This window comes from Balaenoptera physalus, assembly GCF_965194825.1.
Source record: "Balaenoptera physalus genome assembly, chromosome: 3".
NCBI lineage: Eukaryota > Metazoa > Chordata > Mammalia > Artiodactyla > Balaenopteridae > Balaenoptera > Balaenoptera physalus.
In genome coordinates, this window is record NC_138890.1 from 146,702,809 (window position 1) to 146,722,515 (window position 19,707).

The following is a 19,707-nucleotide window of genomic DNA, read 5'->3' on the forward strand; positions in this document are numbered from 1 at the left end:
TCCCAGGAATGCAAGGAATCTTCAATATACGCAAAGCAATCAACGTGATAAACCGTATTAACAAATTGAAGGAAGAAAATCATATGATCATCTCAATAGATGCAGAAAAAGCTTTCGACAAAATTCAACATCCATTTATGATAAAAACCCTCCAGAAAGTAGGTATAGAAGGAACTTACCTCAACATAATAAAGGCCATATATGACAAACCCACAGCCAACATTGTTCTCCATGGTGAAAAACTGAAATCATTTCCACTAAGTTCAGGAGCAAGACAAGGTTGCCCACTCTCACCAGTATTATTCAACATAGTTTTGGAAGTTTTAGCCACAACAATCAGAGAAGAAAAAGAAATAAAAGGAATCCAAATTGGAAAAGAAGAAGTCAAACTGTCACTGTTTGCAGATGACATGATACTATATACATACAAAATCCTAAAGAGGCTACCAGAAAACTACTAGAGCTAATCAATGAATTTGGTAAAGTAGCAAGATACAAAATTAATGCACAGAAATCTCTTGCATTCCTATATACTAATGATGAAAAATCTGAAAGAGAAATTAAGGAAACACTCCCAGTTACCATTGCAACAAAAGAATAAAATACCTAGGAATAAACCTACCTAAGGAGACAAAAGCCCTGTATGCAGAAAACTATAAGACACTGATGAAAGAAATTAAAGATGATACAAACAGATGGAGAGATATACCATGTTCTTGGATTGGAAGGATCAATATTGTGAAAATGACTGTACTACCCAAAGCAATCTACAGATTCAATGCCGTCCCTATCAAACTACTACTGGCATTTTTCACAGAAGGAGAACAAAAAATTTCACAATTTGTATGGAAACACAAAAGACCCCGAATAGCCAAAGCAATCTTGAGAAAGAAAAATGGAGCTGGAGGAATCAAGCTCCCTGACTTCAGACTATACTACAAAGCTACAGTACTGAAGAGAGTATGGTACTGGCACAAAAACAGAAATATAGATCAATGGAACAGGATAGAAAGCCTAGAGATAAACGCACACACGTATGGTCACCTTATCTTTGATAAAGGAGGCAAGAATATACAGTGGAGAAAAGACAGCCTCCTCAATAAGTGGTGCTGGTAAAACTGGACAGCTACATGTAAAAGAATGAAATTAGAACACCTCCTAACACCATACACAAAAATAAACTGAAAATGGATTAAAGACCTAAATGTAAGGCCAGACACTATAAAACTCTTAGAGGAAAACATAGGCAGAACACTCTATGGCATAAATCACAGCAAGATCCTTTTTGACCCACCTCCTAGAGAAATAAAAACAAAAATAAACAAATGGGACCTAATGAAACCTAAAAGCTTTTGCACAGCAAAGGAAACCATAAACAAGATGAAAAGACAACCCTCAGAATGGGAGAAAATATTTGCAAACAAAGCAACTGAGACAGGATTAATCTCCAAAATACACAAGCAGCTCATGCAACTCAATATCAAAAAAACAAACAACCCAATCCAAAAATGGGCAGAAGACCTAAATAGACATTTCTCCATAGAAGATATACAGATTGCCAACAAACACATGAAAGGATGCTCAACATCACTAACCATTAGAGAAATGCAAATCAAAACTACAATGAGGTATCACCTCACACTGGTCAGAATGGCCATCATCAAAAAATCTACAAACAGTAAATGCTGGAGAGGGTGTGGAGAAAAGGGAACCCTTTTGCACTGTTGGTGGGAATGTAAATTGATACAGCCACTATGGAGAACAGTATGGAGGTTCCTTAAAAAAGTAAAAATAAAACTACCATACGACCCAGCAATCCCACTACTGGGCATATACCCTGAGAAAACCATAATTCAAAAAGAGTCATGCCAAAGTCAGAGAGTGGCATGGACATATATACACTACCAAATGTAAAATAGATAGCTAGTGGGAAGCAGCCACATAGCACAGGGAGATCAGCTTGGTGCTTTGTGAACACCTAGAAGGGTGGGACAGGGAGGGTGGGAGGGAGATGCAAGAGGGAGGAGATATGGGGATATATATATATGTATAGCTGATTCACTTTGTTATACAGCAGAAACTAACACACCATTGTAAAGCAATTATACTCCAATAAAGATGTTAAAAAAAAAACAACACACAAGCTTTTTAAGGACAAGGACTGTCTTATTCTCCTCTGTATCTATTTCTCAGCCTAACAAATGGTCTACATTGTAGTAGGAGCCTCACCAAATTTTTGCTGAATTGAATTAATACATATTTTATAATAAAAAATAACTTTACATGATAACTTTAGAATTAATAATGTACTGGGTCAGATTAATGGAGACTATATCCATGTGATTATGTCACTTCTGAGAAGTGACTTAAATACACATTAATTCCTAAATTCTATGTGTTTAAAAGCAATGTCCAGACCAGGACAACACAATCTTTTATAAGTCATAAGAATTTTGCAAATCAAATCGAAGTACCCGTTGTTTTCACATATTGTCACAGTTAACGTTTTGCCAGTGTATTTGTTCTCTTGTATAATTCATATCCTGAAGAAAAAGGACTAGAGTCCATCCATTCTGACACCATTTTTAGTGAACACAATAATTCAGATGCTAGCAATTGTAATAAGATACACACAAAAAGAATTCTATAAACTTCATAATGTAAAAGGATAATTATAAGTAAAAGTCTCAAAATAATTCCACGTGAAGGTAACAGGATTACATATCTTGAAAAACCAAGTGAATCAAAAACACAATGTGATAAGAAAATAAGAGGGCTAGCAACATCGTAGGGTAAATTGACTACAATGTATTTCCACACTCCAGTAATAAAAAATAGAGTTTATAGTGAAAGTAATGACATGCCTAATGATAGGAAACATTAAATATTTCATTTAGTCTCAAATGCCATCAATTAATCATTTTTTAATATACTACCAAGAAGGAAAAAATGTTGCCAATCAAACTGACATAATGGACTCATCACTTAGAATTTTTATTTTATGTTTATTGAGAGATCTTTAGATTTATAAAATAGAGTTTTATATCATTTTTGCACATTCATAAAAAAGAAAATAGAAGCTAAATAAATCAGTTAACGTATTCCTAAAATGATTTTACACTGACAGACTAACTCTTTTGGGGTGGGGCGTCACTCTTTTTTAAAAAATTTTTTATTGAAATATAGTTGATTTATAATGTTGTGTTAGTTTCAGGTGTACAGCAAAGTGATTCAGTTATACATATACATATATACTCTTTTTTAGATTCTTTTCCACTATCAGACCAAGTCTTCTGAATTATATTTGGACTCACTGATGGGATAGGCAATCCGTCAGGACCCTGTGTGTCCTATGCCCTTGCAGGATATGCCAAGAATGCAAAACCCAGACTGCTCTTTATCCGGGCCATTTCTGAGGGTTTTTGCTGAGGTGATGTCCCAAACAACGAGCTGGCCCTACTTGCCACTCACTATAAAAGCAGGAAATCCTCCAGCTCAACATTCCTCTCCTGTAACACAACCCTCTTCATCCATCTAGGCACCTGTGCTGCCCCTGTGGGAACTAGGAGTCGCGGGGAACCTCACGAATATCATACTGACACTTTGCCTACTGCTTTTGCCTTAAGAAATAAAGTCCTTTCTCTCTAACCACAGGAGTCTGATGTTTTCTGCCAGCATCCATGAAAAACAGTAACAGGAGAGCTTGTTAGCTTGTGACTAGGGTAAAATCCCAGTCTTCACAAACCCTGAAAATAACAATTTATGACCATCAAAAATGGTGATGAGGCATTTCTTACAAGTGTTTTACTCAGACTTGTAGTTGCCAAGGGGAAGGCGGGGTAGGAGAGGGATGGAGTGGGAGTTTGGGATCAGCAGATGCAAACTAGTATATACAGGATGGATAAATAACAAGGTCCTACTGTATAGCACAGGGAACCATATTCAATACCCTATGATAATAATGGAAAAGAATATGAAAAAGAATATATATATACATATTCCTGAGAAAAAAAAAGTGTTCTACCAATGACTCAGGAATTTCCTGCCAAGCTGCTGACAGCCATTTTGCAGATTTTGACATGCATACAAAGGCAATTACCGCCACCTGGCTGACAACTGTTGTAAAACTCATCCCAGTTTGCAATGTTGAAATGGGAAGTGCATCTTAGAATGGATACAGTACTTGGTATAATGGATAGTTTTTGTTTATTCATGACCCGTTCTTCAGCTTCCTGATTAGCAACCTGATTTGGGGTACCTAATTATAAGGGAACTTGGTATAATGAATTTTTTTAAAAATAAATTTATTTATTTATTGGCCGCTTTGGGTCTTTGCTGCTGCGCGCGGGCTTTCTTTAGTTGCAGCGAGCGGGGGCTACTCTTCATTGTGGTGCGTGGGCTTCTCATTGCGGTGGCTTCTCTTGTTGTGGAGCACGGGCTCTAGGCGCACAGGCTTCAGTAGTTGTGGCACACGGGCTCAGTAGTTGTGGCTCACAGGCTCTAGAGTGCCGGCTCAGTAGTTGTGGCACACGGGCTTAGTCGCTCCGCGGCATGTGGGATCTTCCTGGACCAGGGCTCGAACCCGTGTCCCCTGTCTTGGCAGGCGGATTCTTAACCGCTGCACCACCAGGGAAGTCTGGTATAATGAATTTTAAAATCTATCCATTCATTTTCTCTTTCACCTTCCTAACAGGAACCCAGTTTCATTAGATTATCTTCCCTTCCCCTGCATAAACCAGAGTAGGTCCTCACAGGTAAAAGCCAATACAGCCTACCCATCTTCACACAGTGTTTGTGTCTCATGAAACCTGAGACACATTATATCCAGGGCATGTGATTCAATCTAGGTGAATGAGATGTGAGGGGAGGTGGGCTTATGGGAAAGACACTTCTTCACTCTTCTGATAAATCTATCAAAAGGATTGTTCTCCTTCTCAGGATGATTGTGGCTTGCCTGCCTTAAGTCAAGTCAGTGGTATTCTGGGGCCCCTAGTACTGGGTTTTGAGAGCTGACTGTTAAATTTTCAGGAAATTTGTGAGCCGGTTGATGTCAGGCTTTAACTTGAAAGCAGTCATGGTGGGAAAATTTACCCCACAGAAATTAGCAAATGCTATAAATCATGACATCTCCCCCACCTCCTAGAGAAGGTTGTTAAATATTTACCAATCTGCCACTGCCTTAAGTCCTATCGGGCTGGTTAGTTAGCTGGGGATGGGATGACATGAGAGGACAGGGTTATGGCTGCTAAGATCCACCTCTGAGTGTGTAGAACAGCAGTTCTCAAAGAGAGAGTCGGCTAAGGTAGCACCCAAAACATGCCTTGTATTTAGAATCTGCCACAGGAGCTCACTTCACATTCCCTGAATATGTCCTACATTCATTCCATATGATGTAACTGAAATCATAATCTTTCTCCACTTCCCTATCAAAGTCCTACTCATCCTTTAAAGGTGAATCTGTTTGGGAGCCAACAGAGGACCGCTTTTTTTTTTTTTTAAAGATGTAGACCCCTGTAATTTTTTTTTTTTTAATTTATTTTTGGCTGTGTTGGGTCTTCGTTTCTGTGCGAGGGCTTCCTCTAGTTGCGGCAAGCGGGCGCCACTCTTCATCGTGGTGCGCGGGCCTCTCACTATCGTGGCCTCTCCTGTTGTGGAGCACAGGCTCCAGACGCGCAGGCTCAGTAGTTGTGGCTCACGGGCCCAGTTGCTCCGCGGCATGTGGGATCTTCCCAGACCAGGGCTCGAACCCGTATCCCCTGCATTAGCAGGCAGATTCTCAACCACTGCGCCACCAGGGAAGCCCCAGAGGGCCGCTTTAATTTTTATTTTTGTTTAAATGGTAGCTTTCAACATGTTTTTAAAAACCAAACTTTTGGGACTTCCCTGGTGGTCCAGTGGATAAGACTCCGCGATCCCAATGCAGGGGGCCCGGGTTCGATTCCTGGTCGAGGAACTAGATCCCACATGCATGCCACAACTAAGAGCCCACATGCCACAACGAAAAGATCCTGCGTGCCACAACTAAGACCCAGTGCAACCAAAATAAATAAATAAAATTTTTTTAATAAATAAAAATAAAAAACAAACTTTTACTTGAAATAGTGTACAGAAGGGTACACAAATCATAGAATAGTAAGTTTTCTCAAAGTGAACACACTTGTTTAACTACCACCTCAATCAAAATACAGAACCTTATCTAAAAGCACAAGTTCTTTCCTGTTTCCTGTCCTGACAGCCCAGGTCTTAGTATTTGACTTTTTCCCTCTGTAATGGTTGTCTTTTTCCTTCTGATGGATTTTCTGAAAGTAGAATAACTCCAACTGCCATTTAAACAAGAAGAGAACTTAGGACTTGAAATTAAAATGTTGCATGTTATGATGGTACTATTACACTTATCTAAAGATACGATCTAAACAGTGGCTGGATTAACTATTGAGGCATCCCTGCATAGCCCCTCATTTACCAGGTTACAGCTGTTGGGTCCACTTTCTGAAGCAGAACCTTGGAAGAGAAATCAGAGGATGGTCTCTACTCTTGGGATGACATACGGATCCATAGCACTTGCCATGAGAAAGTCCTTTGTCTCTGACAACTCTGGCAACTCCAACTGATTATGTAACTCAGTTTAATAGTCAAAATGGCTTCTGGCCACCTACTCATTATCTGTCCAAGTATGTGATAAATTAACCCTCCACCTGACAAGTAATGGAAGGCATACTTAAAATGTAAAATGGCTGCATTTCAGGTGACAGGGAAAGTCTGGGATTAACTATTGCCACTGCAAACCTGCAACTCACATTGTTACAGTGACACTTAACTAAAGCCTAAAGCGATCAATGCATTTTTTTTAAGGCCAGATGATTGACTCAGAGTGAGTATGTGACTTAAATTGTTCCAATCAGAGTGAAGCCCAGGTTGGGGAAATAGATCTTTTTTTCTAGATAGTAGGGTGTGACAGTCTAAGGTCTGGTCCATCTGTAGCCTCTTTGCTACCAAAACAGAGATGATATTTTAAAAGAATATTTTGGAAAGTAATTTTATATTTGTTAAATCTTGTTGCCTTGCACACTATATCAGTCAGGGTTCGATCAAAGAGAAAGAAGCACTAGAAAATACGTGTGTGTGTGTGTGTGTGTGTGTGTGTGTGTGTTTACAGGAATTTGACCTTATGCAATCATGAGAGTTGGTTCAAGTAGTCTCTGTACAGCTGTTGTCTTTGTGTCAGATGCTGGAGCGTGAAGTTCACAGAAGAGTCGATCAGCAAGAGAAGATGGCTGCAAAGTGGAAGAGAGTAATGAAAGTCTGGGACCTGCAAGCTTGAGCTGGAGCTCATGAGGATGGACCCAAATCCTTATCAGTTCTTGTTGTTTGTCACCTTAATGGTGTTGGTGTCCTGCAGAGGCTGGGACCTTCCTGGAGCTAAATATTTACACCTGTCACAGGAGTTGGAGCCTCTGAAAGAGGATCCAAAGGAAGTTAGAGCAGCTGCAAGTTCTCCCACTGCCTTACAGCGAGGTAAGCCAGCAGATAAGTGACCACATATGTGAGCTCCAAAATAGCTGCTGCTTCATTCTGCCCTCAAATCTCCCATAATAATCTCTCCTGTGGTCTATTCTACCTAGCAACACCCAGGGAAGGGAATTCTGGGAAAGGTAATTCAGCCTAGCCAAGTTGACACATTATAAAGCCACCGCACTACCCATTCATTGAATCAATGGCATTCACCCCTTTGTAGAGAAGATAGAAAGCACCAAGAACAAAGGTTTTGTTTTCAGCTTCAAGTCTCCAAGCAAAATTATTATTCAATTCCTTAGCGAGACAACTGTCTAAGTAGTTCACTTTTTTTTTTCTTTTTTCCTAGGTGTGGGTGAGAAGACACACGCATGCTTGAGGAAGGTGCACAGGCACACAGGGGACAAGGGCAATGCCACCCGAGGCCCTGCAAGGTATCTCGCCTCTATGTTTCATTTGCTTCACCTCTGTCTGTATGTCAGCAGCCAAACATGTATGCATCAGGGCATGGAAGCCTTGAGAGCGGGCCGTCATCAAGCCAAAGAGGCCACTGTGAATCAACTCCTTGGTCTCAGGCCCTGCATTTTGGCTCCTGATGTCACTCTGAACCCCTGAGGGACCCTCAGTGGGATTGGGCCCCCTCTGCCTAACAGCCACTGCCCTCCAGGGTAACACACCCGTTCTTTGCACATACTAAAAAATTCACCTTTATTCACAGAGAAAGGGACTCTCTAAATTTCTTGTTATATCAAATTCAATGCATTAAAGTCTGAATATGGAATTTTGCCACAATGCAGGGACAATCAACAGACGACTCAGAAAATACATAAGAGGGATACTATCCAGGAGGAAGAAGAAAGCCCCTCTAGCTTAGTGGAAACAAGGAATCAGACATGCATGTATTTCAAGGTAAAATCTCATGGGGATGGGGTTGAAGAGAACGTTGAGAGCAGAGTAGCTTTTCCAAATTATTGGAAAAGATTATCCTTTAGGATGCTCCCCCTCTCCCAATATGGGGGGAGGGGGTGATCCCAGCAGAATAAAACATGGTAACGTGTCATAATTAGAGAAAAGAGTTTAGTCATCATTCCTGACCTGCTCTCAACTCTTACGTCTAGTTCAAGACATAGAACATTCTCACATGCTCTGGGGGACTTGAGAGCAAGGGGACCCCACTGTAAAGGCAACAGAATAGACAGATGAAGGATGTGGCTGAGCCTTAGTGGGCATAGTGGCATTATCAAGGGAGAAATTAGAGACTCTCTAGCTACAGACACCACAGTAGACACCAATGCAAGAGACCCAGGAGCCAACATCAGACATCTGGAAGCAGGGATGACTAAGAATATAAAAAACAAAATTTGAATGCAAGCACTCTCTCTCTCTTTGCCTTCAGGGCAGCCCCTCCTACCACTATCACTTATGAATCTACCCTGTAGATTGAGTAGAATGAGAAAAAGACAATCTGCAAGATACAGCGTTTATTTGAAAGAGACTTTACCAAAGAAGAAATGGAAGTACCATTAATTGTCAAGGTAAAGACTTTCCCTGCTATACATTGGGTTGGAGGCTCAAGAAGAATGTTTAATTGTAGAAAAAATTTAAAACTACATTTTCCTTGCAAAATAAGTGTAAATGTGCCATCTTCTTACTTTACCACAAGAGAAGCCAGCCTGAAGACCAAGAGCAGAGTGAAGAGAATTCGAGAAAAACAGAACAAGAGCCTTGCCTGATCAAAACTTGCAAGAAACCTGCTGAACCCCTGGGTTAATGAGACAATCAACTTCTCTTATTGCTAAATCTAGTTTGTGTGGGGTTCTCTATTACTTAAGATCTTTATTAGGCTTAAAGATAAACAATTTAAATCAGCCAGTAAGTCAAAGTTGGGAATTGAACGTAAAATGTCTAACATTCAAAATTTGACTCTTAATCACTGTACCATAATACAAAGCTCAAATGCCATTCCGTCTGTGGTGTTTGCTGCATCTGCAACAGCTTGCTACTCAAGGTATGGTCCAAGGACCGGCAGAATCGGCATCACCTGGGGGCTTCTTAGGAGAGCAGATCTTAAGGCCCCAACCACCCCAGACCTACTGAATCAGAATCTGCATTTTTAACAAGATTCCCAGATGATTCATAGGTATATTAAAGTTTGAGAAATACTGTTTTAAGTCATTCTTTTCTTCGGGTTCTTACAGCATGTTCCTTATTCATGGCTAGTTACATACTCTTCTATCTCCTCACCAAATCTGTGATACCCTTGAAGGCAGGAAATATGTATTACTATTTTTTATATTCTAACCACTTGTGATGAAAACTGCTAATTGACCACCACAATCATTCTTTCAGTCTTACTGGGTATGTTGCTAATCTACATGTCCCAGCCTGCTTTGCAGTTAGGTATGGCCAGGTGATAAAGTTCTCTCCAATACAACATAAGCAGAAATACTGTGTACCGCTTCTGGGCCCAGGTCTCAAAACTGTGGGTATGCTCTCTCTTTCTCTCCTTTCCTTTGGCTGGAATCCACTGGAACCCAGTCTTGATTATGCAACAAGATACTGGAGAATTACAGAGTGAGTATCTCGAAGGAACCCAGATCTCTGAATAATTGTGTGGAGCAGAGCTACCCTAACAAACTGAATCACTCACCTTGTAACAGTTACACAAGAAAGAAATAATTGCCTATGTTCTCTAGGCCACTAATTTATGGTAGAGGCTTTTTGATATGGCCTACTCTTACCCTAAATAACTCACAACTCCATCTTATAACAGACCTCAGCTTATAATGATTCCCCTTGTCGGGGGAGAATGGCCTCAGATACACACAGACAAGCCCTCAGCAGCCATTTCTGCACTATGTGATCCTAGCCATAGCTGACTGCTCCAGGAGTAGATCTCTTACCCAAATTGCACCACTTGCATTTTTCCCTCCAAGAGATTTGCAATTCTGAACTGAGACACAGGCTGAGAAAAATTGGAGCTGAGTCATGTTAATGGAAAGGCTTTAAAGCTGCACTGTACAATACAGGAGCCACTAGCCACATGTGGCTATTTGAATTTAATTAAAATAAAAAATTCGGGGCCTCAGTTGCACTAGCTACATTTTATGTGCTCAATAGCATTTGTCGCTAATGGCTACCATATTGGACAAAGCAGACGTAGAACATTTTCATCATCACAGAAATTTCTACCGGATAGCATTGCTTTAGAGAGAAAGTCTATGATATGTCCTGGTTGCAGTACTTCCTAAGAACTGGTTATTGAAATCATTCCTTAGATTCTGTGGGATACTCCAAAATCCCTACAATAAATTCCTTCTCTTGCTCAAGCTAGTTAGATTTGATTTTACTATCTGCTACCTAAAGGACCAAGGTTATTATATATCTTGCACTATGACTATGAAACACCAAATCTGATGGGGGAATTCTCGGGCTTATTTCTATTTCACTTTACTCAGACTTTCACATGGTTGACCTCTGCTTCCTAGACTCTTCCCTCCTAGGCTTTCATGCTTTCCTGACACCACTTTTTTGGTTCTCTTCACCCCTCTGATGATCTCATAAGAAGTGGTCTTCTCCATTAAACCCTTATTCATCAATATATATTAAAGAGAGGGGACCTTTAAAAAAGTGCAGGGCAGGCTGATGGAGAGACAGATGGTTAGGTTACATGTTCTACATCTACAGTTCTCCCATTGGGCTTCTGAACCATGACTCTAATTGCTCACCTGCAAGTCCACAGGCACCACAAAATGAATGTGCTTCAAATTGAACTATTCCTTGTTGAAAACCTAGCTTAGATACTTCTGACCTGCCCATTTCCCAGGGAGAAAAAAATGTGCTCTGTGCATATTGCTATCATGAAATTTATCACTGCACTGTAATTTAAGTGTCTATGAATCTCTTTTGAATAGGAACAGCATCGTCTTCCTCTCTTTACACCTAGCATCATGTTTGACACATGACACATAATAGGCATCCAATAATTTCTATTTTAGCCAATTGTAGGCATTCCCATGAAATTCTGAAGAATAAATGTGCACAACAGTCAACTCCAGAATTGCACCAATACCTCTAGGTCTGATGGCCACACAGCAAAGTCAGCCACAGTTATCCTATTGTTATCATCACATCTTAAGACCTAGAAATGGGAACAAAATTGTGGGAAGAAGTTAGGATTTCTTTGTTCTGCTTCAGACTTCTTGGGCTAACTCTAGCAAGATTTATGTAAGATGTTTGTGATTTGAGTAGCCTTGGACCACTTCAGTTCTATAACCTTTGACATAAATGGTGCTAAGTGGTCATTATCCCATCTGCCACTTATCCCACACCGAGACACAGGGAGAGTTGTGATTTACCATGCTGTGGGAAGTCCTCCTGCCCAGTACCCTTTGCTTGCCAAGATAAACCAATCTGATAACGATATCTTTCCATTTGAGAGGGCTGAGCGATTTACTCAGCAGAACATACCTAGCCTAGCCATAGGTAACAAGCCAAAATGCCTTCAAACACCAGGCCAGTGACATCAGTGAGTTAAGAGGAGGGCGGCTAGGGAACAGAAAGCTTGCCCCTGCCTAAGGCATACAAAGTTAAGCTACAGAAAAATGCTTTTCCGGACCAAATATAGATCTCGAGTTGCGCGTTCTTGCCCCCTGTTTCCAGTCCGTGCGCAGGAGCAGGACAGGAGCGAAAACAGTGCTGTAAATAAACAGAAGTCACTAGGAGTGTGAGTACAGAAACGCTTTCCTTAGCGCTTTAAGTTGCCCACTTGATCCGTGGAGGGAAGTGTACAACCCGTTCATTCTCAGGTCTCTGGAGGTCTCCACTGGGGTGCTAACATCCCGTGATTTACATTAGTCGGTTACTAAACGGTTTCCTGTAGAGCGCCGCGCATCGCCTGGGCACTCAAAGGCGTGTGTCCGAGGAACGCACGGGGAAGGTGAACACAGAAGGACCCGCGGAAGCTGAGGAGGAGACCGGGAACGGGAGGAGGAGCGGCCGAGCGGAGGGGACGCGGGACCGCTGAGAAGAAGGGGCGGGGGGAAACCCGAGGAGACCAAGAGGAGAAGAGGAGGGAGGAGCACGTCCAGCTTCCCGCCCGCGCTCCCGGCCGGCTCGGGGCAGGCGCACTGGCGGCGCTCTCTCGCGTCCCCTCCCCCCACCTCCGCCGTCGCCAGGGCGCAGGCTCGCGTCTGCGCCGGCGGCCGGGCCCTCGGCAGTCGCTGTCCGGTCTCTGCGCCGCGCTGCCGGCTTCGCCTTCTGCCTCCCCGCGCTTCCCCCTCCCCGGACGGGCCGGACCTTGGCGGAGGTAACTGCCCGCAGATTCCTGCCCCTCACGGCCCCAGCCTCCTCCCCAGGCTGTCCGGCCCGCGGCGTCCTTGGGCTCCTCCGTCCCCCTCACCCCCTCGAGTCTTGCGCGCCCGCGACCTCCCCAGCCCCGCCATCCCCCGCCGCACCCAGCCCCCTCGTCCCCCAGCTTCCCCGGAGTCGTCCTCCGGCCGCCGCACCCTCAGCCTGACGGAGGCTCGGCGGCTCCGAAGGGCCCGGGTCGCCCTCCGGATGGCTGGGAACGACGTCCGTTTCGGGCCAGACCTCGGCCCCGCACCGGGGTCCTCCAGCTCCCGCCCTGTCCCGGGTGGGCACCGCGGTGGCACCTCTCGGGGCAGAGGGCGGCGCTGCCCCGCAGGGTCGGGTAGGGAATCTCAGAGGGGTCCCCTGGGGATGACCTGTGCGAAGTGGGGAAGCTCCTATGTTTGACCTTAGTGGGTGATAAATTGAGCACGGAGGAATGGACGCGATTTCTTAGACTCGTCTGTGGTGGAAACCACAGAACAACTTGGATTATTCTCTCTCTTTTTTTTTTTTATTGAGCAGAGTTCCCTGAGCTATACAGTAGGTCCTTGTTGGTTATCCATTTTAAATATAGCAGTGTGTACGTGTCAATTGGATTCTCTTGAAACTGCTTTCGCCAATGTGTTTTAAATAAAGGTACTTTGGAGGGGGGGGGGTAGACTTAACATGTTTCTCCTCCTCACATATTTTGTGAATGTGATCGAGCTTACTTTTATCTCTTTCTTCCATTAACTAATTTGACTTGTTTCGTTATGTTTATTAGTATCCATCCGTACGTAGCATTATTGTTTTGAGTGCCATTTCGGTATGAGGCAGAAATAACCTTTGCTATATAACAGGTGATTTTCAGAGTTGTAAAAGATAGAAGACCATCCATCATCAAATTCTACTGGGCTCTGTCTTTGCATCTTGAAATTATTAGCTATCTTTTTATCCTTTCCTTTTTTTTTTTTTTTTTTTTTGGCCTCCTGGCATGGGGGATCTTAGTTCCGTGAGCAGGGATGGAACCCGTGCCCCTTACAGTGGAAGCACCAAGTCTTAACCACTGAACCGCCAGGGAAGTCCCTATCCTTTACATTTTAATTGACAAACTAATAAGGATGTAAAGGGAGTATTTTAAAGCAAATCCCTGGCATAAATACTTAAGTATAGACAGAATCTCTCATATCTGGGAGAGGTGAGGTTCTTAAAAAAAAAAATAATAGAATTACCACACACCACCAATCTCATTCCTCTTTGTTTTGACATCCGCCCCCCCCCCCCATTGTGTGTCTGCTTCCTCACTTTGAAACAACAAGATGTTCCAGGTTCTTCTGGTTCCTTTCCTACCCCAGCCCTGAAATCACCGGGTTTTCCTAGGAGCTCTGGTTCCTCCTACTGAAGAATGGTATTTAGAAACTGAGATCTGGGTGTTAACTTTGCCCATGGTTACTGGGGTGTTGTTGCTTCTAGGCCCTTTTAGAGGACAGAGCTAGAAATCATGATTTTTATACTGTACCTCCAATTCTAATCCAGCCCCTTAGGGCTCTTCCTTACCTTTCCCTGTTCTATAATTGTTTCCCCTTTCTTCCACAATGAAGATGCTAGCTCTCGTCAGTATATTGTTGACCCTTGAACAACACAGGTTTGAACTGTGTGGGTCCATTTATACTTGGATTTTTTTCAATAGTAAATACTACAGTACTACAAGATCCACAGTTGGTTGAATCCTTGGGTACAAAGGAACTGCAGGTACAGAGGGCTGACTATAAATTATACTTGGATTTTCAACTGCACAGAGGATCAGTGCCCCTAACCCCGGAGTTGTTCAAGGTCAATTGCGCGCTGATTTGCTCAATCCTACAATACACAGAAAATCGCTTCATAATTTCTATACTCACAACCCTAGGAAAAATAAACCTACTAAAAAGAATTTGAGGTTTGTTTGTAGTTCTTTTTATTTTTAGTTTGAGAGTATATAGTCAAAATACTGTCGTAAAAGTTGCTTGAATTAATCCTTTTTCTCTTCAGTGTGGTTTTTAAATTTTATTTTATTTATTTCTCTTTGTATTAAGTTTTAGTTCCCCCCTATTCTTCTTTTAATTAACATAATTCCAAAACTCAAAACTATACAGAGGACTTCCCGGATGGCGCAGTGGTTAAGAATCCTCCTGCCAATGCAGGGGACACAGGTTCGATTCCTGGTCCGGGAAGATCCCACATGCCGCGGAGCAACTAAGCCCGTGCGCCACAACTACTGAGCCTCTCTCTTTATATATATATATGTATATATATGTGTGTGTGTGTGTGTGTGTGTGTGTGTGTGTGTATATATATATCTCCTTTTCTCCATACACATACGTATACATCATTTATCCTATAGAGTTTCTTACATTCTGAATTTGGTTGATTTTATTCTCCTGGTGTGTTTAATATGTTCCTTCATTCTCTTTATTTCTTGTCAGCTGGTAGTTTGATTCAGACACAGATTCAGGTTCAGTTTTTAATTTTCTGTCTTTGTAAGAATATTTCATAGATGGTGTGTGTACTTCCTGTCTACAAAGCATCATATCACAGGGAATATAATGTCTATTTGTCTCACTGTTAGTAATTTTAAGATTGATTAGTGGCAGCCGCATAGTACAGGGAGATCAGCTCGATGCTTTGTGACCACCTAGAGGGGTGGGATAGGGAGGGTGGGGGGGGGACGCAAGATGGAGGAGATTTGGGGATATATGTATATGTATAGCTGATTCACTTTGTTATAAAGCAGAAACTAACACACCATTGTAAAACAGTTATACTCCAATAAAGATGTTAAAAAAAAAAGATTCATTAGTGGGTTTAGGGCATGTCAGTCCACTTGTTATAGAGTTCCCCATCTACTTTCACCTAATAGTTTTAGCAGCCACTGATACTATTGACTAGATCTGTTATTTCATTGGGAGTTGCAAATGATGCTTTTCTAATGCCATTATTCCTCTTGCATTTGGTTAGCACCTTTTAAAGAATTTGTTTAATTTATAATTTTAATATTTATATTTAAAAATTTAAAAATAAATATTTGAAATTATTTATTTAAAATAAATTATTTAAAAATAAAGTGTCTAAGGAAGTAGTCATCTGGAATATTACGGTTCTGAGGAATTGAAAAACATAACGTTACAGTATAAAATATGAGGATGGTTAGCATCTTAATAGGTCATTCTGTGCTGTATTTGAATAGTCTTTCATTTAAAGCTTATTTTATTTTAAAAAATTCAGCTATTATTAAAGATGGCATTAATAATACCAAATAAATTCAGTTTTTTTGGACTTCATAAACTAAATAGAATTAGGAAGATAGAATTTTTTTAAAAAAAGAAAGAATAAGGGTATAAGTGGTCTGAAGTGACCTCTAAAAATGGTTCGCTATTCACTTGACCCAGAAAACCCCACAAAATCATGCAAATCAAGAGGTTCAAATCTTTGTGTTCACTTTAAGAACACTCAGGAAACTGCCCAGGCCATTAAGGGTATGCATATCTGAAAACCCACCAAGCGTCTGAAGGATGTTACTTTAAAGAAGCAATGTGTGCCATTCCGTTGTTACAGTGGTGGAGTTGGTAGGTGTGCCCAGGCCAAACAGTGGGGCTGGATGCAGGGTTGGTGACCCAAAAAGAGTGTTGAATTTTTACTGCAGATGCTCAAAAATGCTGAACTTAAGGGCTTAGATGTAGATTCTGTGGTCATTGAGCACATCCAGGTGAACAAAGCCCCCAAGATGTGGCACAGGATTTACAGAGCTCATAGTTGGATCAACCCATACATGAGCTCTTTCTGCCACATTGAGATGATCCTTACTGAAAAACAACAGATTGTTCCTAAACCAGAAGAGGAGGTTGCACAGAAGAAAAAGATATCCCAGAAGAAACTGAAGAAACAAAAACTTACGGCCCGGGAATAAATGCCACAAAAAAATAAATGTAAATAAAAGTAAAAAAAAAAAAAAAAAAAAAAAAAGGAATAAGGCTGTGATTAAATACAATCCAGGCCAATGACCAAATGCCATCATTGTTCAAGATTTCACAATATTAAAAATTTTGAAAAGACTCAATTTGGAACAGGCACAAACTTACACGAAAATTGCAGATAGAGTACAAAGAACTTTTTTTCATGAACCATTTGAGAGTGACAACTGATGTTCTCTTACCCCTGAATGTTTTAGTATCTACTTTCTACAGACAAGGACATTCACCTACATAACTGCAAGACAACCATCAAAATCAGAAAATTAACATTCATCTATTACAACCATCTAATCCTCAGTTTTTCTTCCTATTCAGGTTTTTCCAATTGTCCCATATTGTCCTTTATAGTGAAAGGATAAAATTTACAATTACTGACTGCATTTAGTTGTCAAGTTTCCCGTTTGGAACAAGTTCCTCAATCTTTTTAAAACTTTCATAAACTTGAAACTGTTGAAGGTTACAGATCAGTTATTTTGTAAAATGTCCGTCAGTTTGGGTTTGCCTGATATTTCCTTGTGATTAGATTCAGGTTGTGTTCCTTTGTACATATGTCACAGAGATGTTTTTCTCATTTTAACTATTAGGTGGCACGTGATTTCCATTTGTCCCATTCTGATAATTTTCATTTTGATCACTAGACAAAATGGAATCTGCCTGGTTTCTTCATTGTAAACTTACTTTTTCTCTTTTGTAATTAATGAGTATTTTATAGGGAGATATTTTGAAACAATGTAAATATACCATTTTTCATCAAATGTTCAATTTATTAATTTACTAATTTATAATTACATGGATTCATGGTTTCCTATTTTATTCCATGGATTTTATTTTTTATTTATTATTTTAAAATATTTATTTATTTTTATTATTTTGGCTGCGCCAGGTCTTAGTTGCGGCACGCGGGATCTTTAGTTGTGGCATGCGAACTCTTAAGTTGTGGCACGCATGTGGGATCTAGTTCCCTGACCAGGGACTGAAACTGGGCCCCCTGCATTGGGAGCGTGGAGTCTTACCCGCTGGACCACCAGGGAAGTCCCTATTCCATGGATTTTAAATCCATTAATATAATTGTTTTGATGCTCAAATTGTCCTCAGTTTGGTCTATGGGATCCCTTTCATTATGGCTTCTGTGTCCTCACTGTGCCTGGCTCCAGTACACTGTGCCAGGCTCTTCCACTGCGTGAACATCCTCCCAAGATTCACTCAAGAATGGACCATTCACCCAAGATTATGCTTCCCTCACCCAAATAGGGCTCTGACAAACTGTTCATGGCCTCTACCACAACTATCCCCACAACCAGCATGGGGACTTGCTGGGCATCTTTACTTCATATTATCTCAGGGCTTCATTTTTACGTCAACTAGTTTGGACTTTCTTACAGCTCTGTGACTTAGGGCAGTTTGACTGTTTATGTGGTGGTTGAAGCCTTCAAGAGTGATTATTCCATAGAGTAAGGTAAAAGTTGTATTGCCTTATATGAGCTAGCCTTGGGAAGTGCATAGCATCACTTCCATTTTACTCTTGGTCAAAGTAGTCAAAAACCACCCAAATTCAAAGGATGAGGCATAGCCCAGAGCTCTCAATGAGAGGAGTATTGAAGTCATAGTGTAAGAAGAGCATATGGGATGGGAGATATTTTTGTGGCCATCTTTGGAAAATACAACCTGCCACACTGAGGAAATCAAATCACATAGAAACTATATTGTCAAGATGTTCTCCTAGTTCATGTTTATCTTCATAGTCTGAGAAATAGCTTGTTGAAAGCAAGTACATTTTGTCTGACTATTCAAGTTGAGACACTGAATAAATTGTCAGCATCTTACCTTAAAAAGAGTTAACTTGAGCTGATGAAAAAGTAATCTACTAAAACTTTATGAAAATTCTAAATTAAGATCCTCAGTAAGTATTACGGGCTATTATCATTTTTTGGTTTGTTTTGATTTTTACAGCATCTTGTGACTTTTGACTTATTTGGTCATTGATATCTCAGCAAGCATGGAGATAAGATTAGAAGTTTTGACTTCAACGAGTATCAAGCAGAAAAAACCCTGGCCACGAGTCTCCTGGTTGGGACAGGTAGGTTTTTCTTTAATCATACAATATCAGTTCTAATATGTGTTAACTGTGTGCTTTGCCTCTAAGATCAAAGAATGTTCTATGGCCTTCAAAAAATACAATATCATCTGTAGAAGGATCACCTGCCCACTGAACAGGGTTTTGTGTATTTGTGTGGTAACAGGCTGGCAGAGATGGGGAGGGAGCATCAGTCTTTCTGTGGTCTAATCAGAGTTGCCACCACTCTCATCACTCTCTTGCTCCTTTTCTCCATAAACTTGCTTAATCTTCTTCACAGTCCTCTGCTGCTTTGCTCTTGGAGACCTGGGATGATGTATCATCCTCACTCTCATCTGCTGTGCTCTCCTGGGAATGCTGGGACATAATTTCTTCACCCTGCAAGTCCCGGTTTTTGAGATTGCACAGCCAGAAGACCTCTCTGCAATTGTTGAGGATGAGCATGGCTTTCACTCTGCAAACTAACAGCTATAGGGTCTTTTTGAGCAAAGGCACATGTTTGGTGAGTTTCGTGTCCTGGTGAATCTTGGAATGCCCACACAAGTGATGAAGCAGCGTGGTGTCCAACTGGAAGGTTTCCAGTAAGCTCAGATCATTTTCTCGATGTTTTCTAAAACTGAAGTCTAGGAGCAGCATGACACTGCTTCAGAAATGAGAAGCCATGTCTATTTTAATCTAAGTAAATAATTTAAAACTTACCCATACTACTGTTCAGATTGATGAGATAACAGCAGGTAACTCAGTTTAGGCTAGCAGAATTGGAAGACACTCCTATAATTT

General features: G+C 41.2%; 1 protein-coding gene and 1 pseudogene across 7 annotated transcripts in view; both read left to right on the plus strand.

The window, feature by feature from the left end:
* Positions 1–12,685: 12,685 nt before the first annotated feature.
* CPLANE1 (ciliogenesis and planar polarity effector complex subunit 1) overlaps positions 12,686–19,707 on the plus strand; it is a 124,129-nt gene continuing 117,107 nt past the window's right edge. For 5 of the 6 annotated variants that reach the window (XM_082453636.1, XM_082453638.1, XM_082453637.1 and 2 more), the window contains exons 1-2: positions 12,686–12,820; positions 18,804–18,930. In XM_082453636.1, coding sequence (XP_082309762.1) covers positions 18,850–18,930 — 81 coding nt within the window. In that variant the 5' untranslated portion in view covers positions 12,686–12,820; positions 18,804–18,849. Of the gene's footprint in view, positions 12,821–18,803; positions 18,931–19,322; positions 19,430–19,707 lie in introns of those variants that run through there. The other variant, XM_082453639.1, reaches the window with a different exon arrangement.
* Positions 16,247–16,845, plus strand: LOC309656858 (large ribosomal subunit protein uL22 pseudogene; annotated as a pseudogene). Its single transcript has one exon. The product of its transcript is annotated as a large ribosomal subunit protein uL22 pseudogene (transcript).